Source organism: Capsicum annuum, chromosome 8 (assembly GCF_002878395.1).
Source record: "Capsicum annuum cultivar UCD-10X-F1 chromosome 8, UCD10Xv1.1, whole genome shotgun sequence".
Lineage (NCBI taxonomy): Eukaryota > Viridiplantae > Streptophyta > Magnoliopsida > Solanales > Solanaceae > Capsicum > Capsicum annuum.
In genome coordinates this window covers 158,904,094-158,906,889 of record NC_061118.1, presented here as the reverse complement: position 1 = coordinate 158,906,889, position 2,796 = coordinate 158,904,094, and the positions used below count along the sequence as shown (strand labels likewise).

General features: G+C 36.1%; 1 protein-coding gene across 1 annotated transcript; it reads right to left on the bottom strand.

The window, feature by feature from the left end:
- Nucleotides 1-336: 336 nt before the first annotated feature.
- Nucleotides 337-1,815, bottom strand: LOC124886692 (glutamic acid-rich protein-like). The gene is made up of 5 exons (XM_047395612.1): nucleotides 1,633-1,815; nucleotides 1,445-1,528; nucleotides 1,187-1,342; nucleotides 765-1,105; nucleotides 337-646 (listed from the first exon to the last, which is right to left on the bottom strand). Exons 1-5 carry the CDS (start codon nucleotides 1,813-1,815, stop codon nucleotides 337-339), a joined length of 1,074 nt encoding a protein of 357 aa, XP_047251568.1.
- Nucleotides 1,816-2,796: the final 981 nt, after the last annotated feature.

Genomic DNA, 2,796 nt, shown 5'->3' with positions numbered 1-2,796 from the left:
GTTGAACTGGTAACACAATACATCCAGTTGTTTAATCTAATGAGACAATGGAATAACTGAACATTATTTCATCAGTAAATGCCATCATTGACATGTCAAATATATGTTATTCAATTATCCATAAAGAACAAATCACTAAAAACATAAATTATTAAGAAAATTGTTTGTTCCAAATCCACAAAACTACTTATTTTCTTGATTGAGTTCCGCAACAATGGTCATCACATCCACTTCTTTTTCTTAATGTTTTTCCTCCGTTTCTTCAACTTCTTTCTTCTCATTTTCATTCTCTTCTTCTTCTCATGATTTTTTCTCTTCTTCAATGTTTTCAACCTCCTATTCGACCACTAATTCTTCTTCCACTACCTTCTCATTTTTGTCTTCTTCTTCTTCTGATTTATTTTTACCATCTTCTTTTGTTTTCTCCTCATTTTCTTCTTCTGCTTCAGCTGTCATCTCCTCATGTTTTTCTTTTTCTTCTTCTTCTTCTTTTGTATCTTCTTCATCTGCTGCATTCTCCTCTTTCATTTCTTCTTCTTTCTTCTCTTCTTCACCTTTTTCATCTGTTGCAGCTATGTTTGTCACTGCGACTGCAAGTTCTTTAAGGTTTAATTGATGCCGGCTATGAGGGAGACTGTCCAGTGCACTGTATTGTTTTGAAATAATTAAAAACATATGCAACAAAACTAAATTGGAAGAGCAAAAAATAAATTAATTTACCTTCTTCTTGTTGCTTCTTCTTATTCTTCACGATTCTCCTCAGCCTTTCATCTCTAACAAAAGAAGTAATATTCAGTAGACTTTTCTCGAGCAAAGAAATGCGCTCGCGCATGTCATCTTCATTAGAAGCATTTGGTGAAGATTTGAGTTCACTTGAACCAGCATGATCACAAGCGCATGGTGGACTTGGAACATAATGATTGCCACCCAAATCTTCGTCTTCGTCCGTGACCTTCACTGATGAAGTCAGGACAGTCACGCCTTTTAGTTGCGCCTTCAACGCATCGATGGACATATCCTTAAGTTGATCCGTGTATGACTTAAAATTTTTCATGTATTTCTGCTCCATCTCATAGATAGTAGGGATAAGATACGGGTGCAGAATCTACAAAAAAATAAAAATAAATTATACGATATTCATTAATATAATAATACTAGTATCATGTCATAATAAGTATAATTTTACCTTTGTGTTGTTTTCTTTGTACTTAAATGGGTCGCCTTCCATTATGTTATCGCACTTCGACGTGTGCCATTGAAGAAGATGGGAAATGGGCAGGGGAGAATCCAATGACTTGCCGGCGTACCTTTCCATATGAAGAAAGGCCTCATATATCCAAACCTGCAATCAATAAAAGCACAAGTAAGTCTACAGTGTCTATATATTATTGCATAAATATGTAGGAATCTATAATAAATCAATAGGATGGTAGATTATAAGTACCAGAAACATCCAGGGAAAGCCAAATAACGCGTATGATGCATTATTTCTCTTGACAAAAGCTTCTTTCTGCTTGATCAGATCAGTCTTCTTTTTCAGATAGTTCAAAGTCAGCTCAATGGACTCTTTTCTCCATGGATACCCCCGAAGAGTTTTAAATCATCCACCATCTTGATGTGGTTCGAATCTACCTTCTTTGACGGGTCCTTTGCCAGCAGCATCGCGCGCACAAACCAAACCAAAGCACACTTTAACTTTTGTTGATTATTCAGCCTATTACCTATCATCAGGCTAATCAACTTTGCAGCAGTAATGCTCTTGTTCTTCGTCACCTTAAAATGAAAGTTTTTTCCATTTTGGAGGACTTTGTTCATTTTTTATTTACGGGGATATACTAAATAATTCAGCCCTGTAATCAAAGCAAATTCCTTCAAGCCGAAACAAACTGGTTTACCATTTACACAAACAAATTTCATGCAGCTTTTTTTATATGTCGCAGCAACATATAATGAACCATCTGTCCATTAAACTTAAAATGTTCCAGCATATGCCTCAAGTATCCGAAACATTCCTTCTTAAAATCACAATACAACTTTTGTTCAACAAGAACCCATCTAAACTCTCGATACACGACCATGCTTGCTCTCACAGAAATCATTGTAGGAAAAGAGCCAAGATCATCCATCCAGATTGTTAGGCCGTACGACTCAACGGAGATATCTCTCACGCAAATTGGCAAGGATAGGGAATCCTCCTCCCCATCTCCGCTATCTCTCTTATCCTCACCGTCCCCGCTATCACTTTCACTTTCTTCTTCGCTTTTATCTTCGCTATCCTCGGCACCCTCACTCTCGTGTGCACTACTTTCGTCATATTTGAAAATATCGGCAAGAATTTTTTATTCAGTTTTTGACTCCGATTCATCGACTGCGGGGGTTTTTCTCTTGAAAGTTTTCAAAACTTCTTCGGATTTTTGCTTCCTACTGATAGAAGCAGTGGAAGCAGGCCTTTTAACTGCTCTATAAACTCTTCTCACCATTTATGATCTATAGAAAAAAATGAATCTATAGTGATCGATTTATCGACCACTGGTCTATTAATAAAAACAAACAAATGCAGCAAAAATAAATTTGCAGTGGTTGATCTATCGACCACTGGTCTATTAAGAAAAAAGAAAAAACGCCTCACATCAAACATGTAAATCAAGTTCCAACTTCACCAGATATTGGCAGTGCAATTCACAACAACAAGAACACCATTAAAATGGGTCCAATTCAGTACAAAAAGATAGAAATCAAACGCAATATAACTACAAAAATTAAAAAAAATTCTAATCATTATCCAAAGCAAAACCT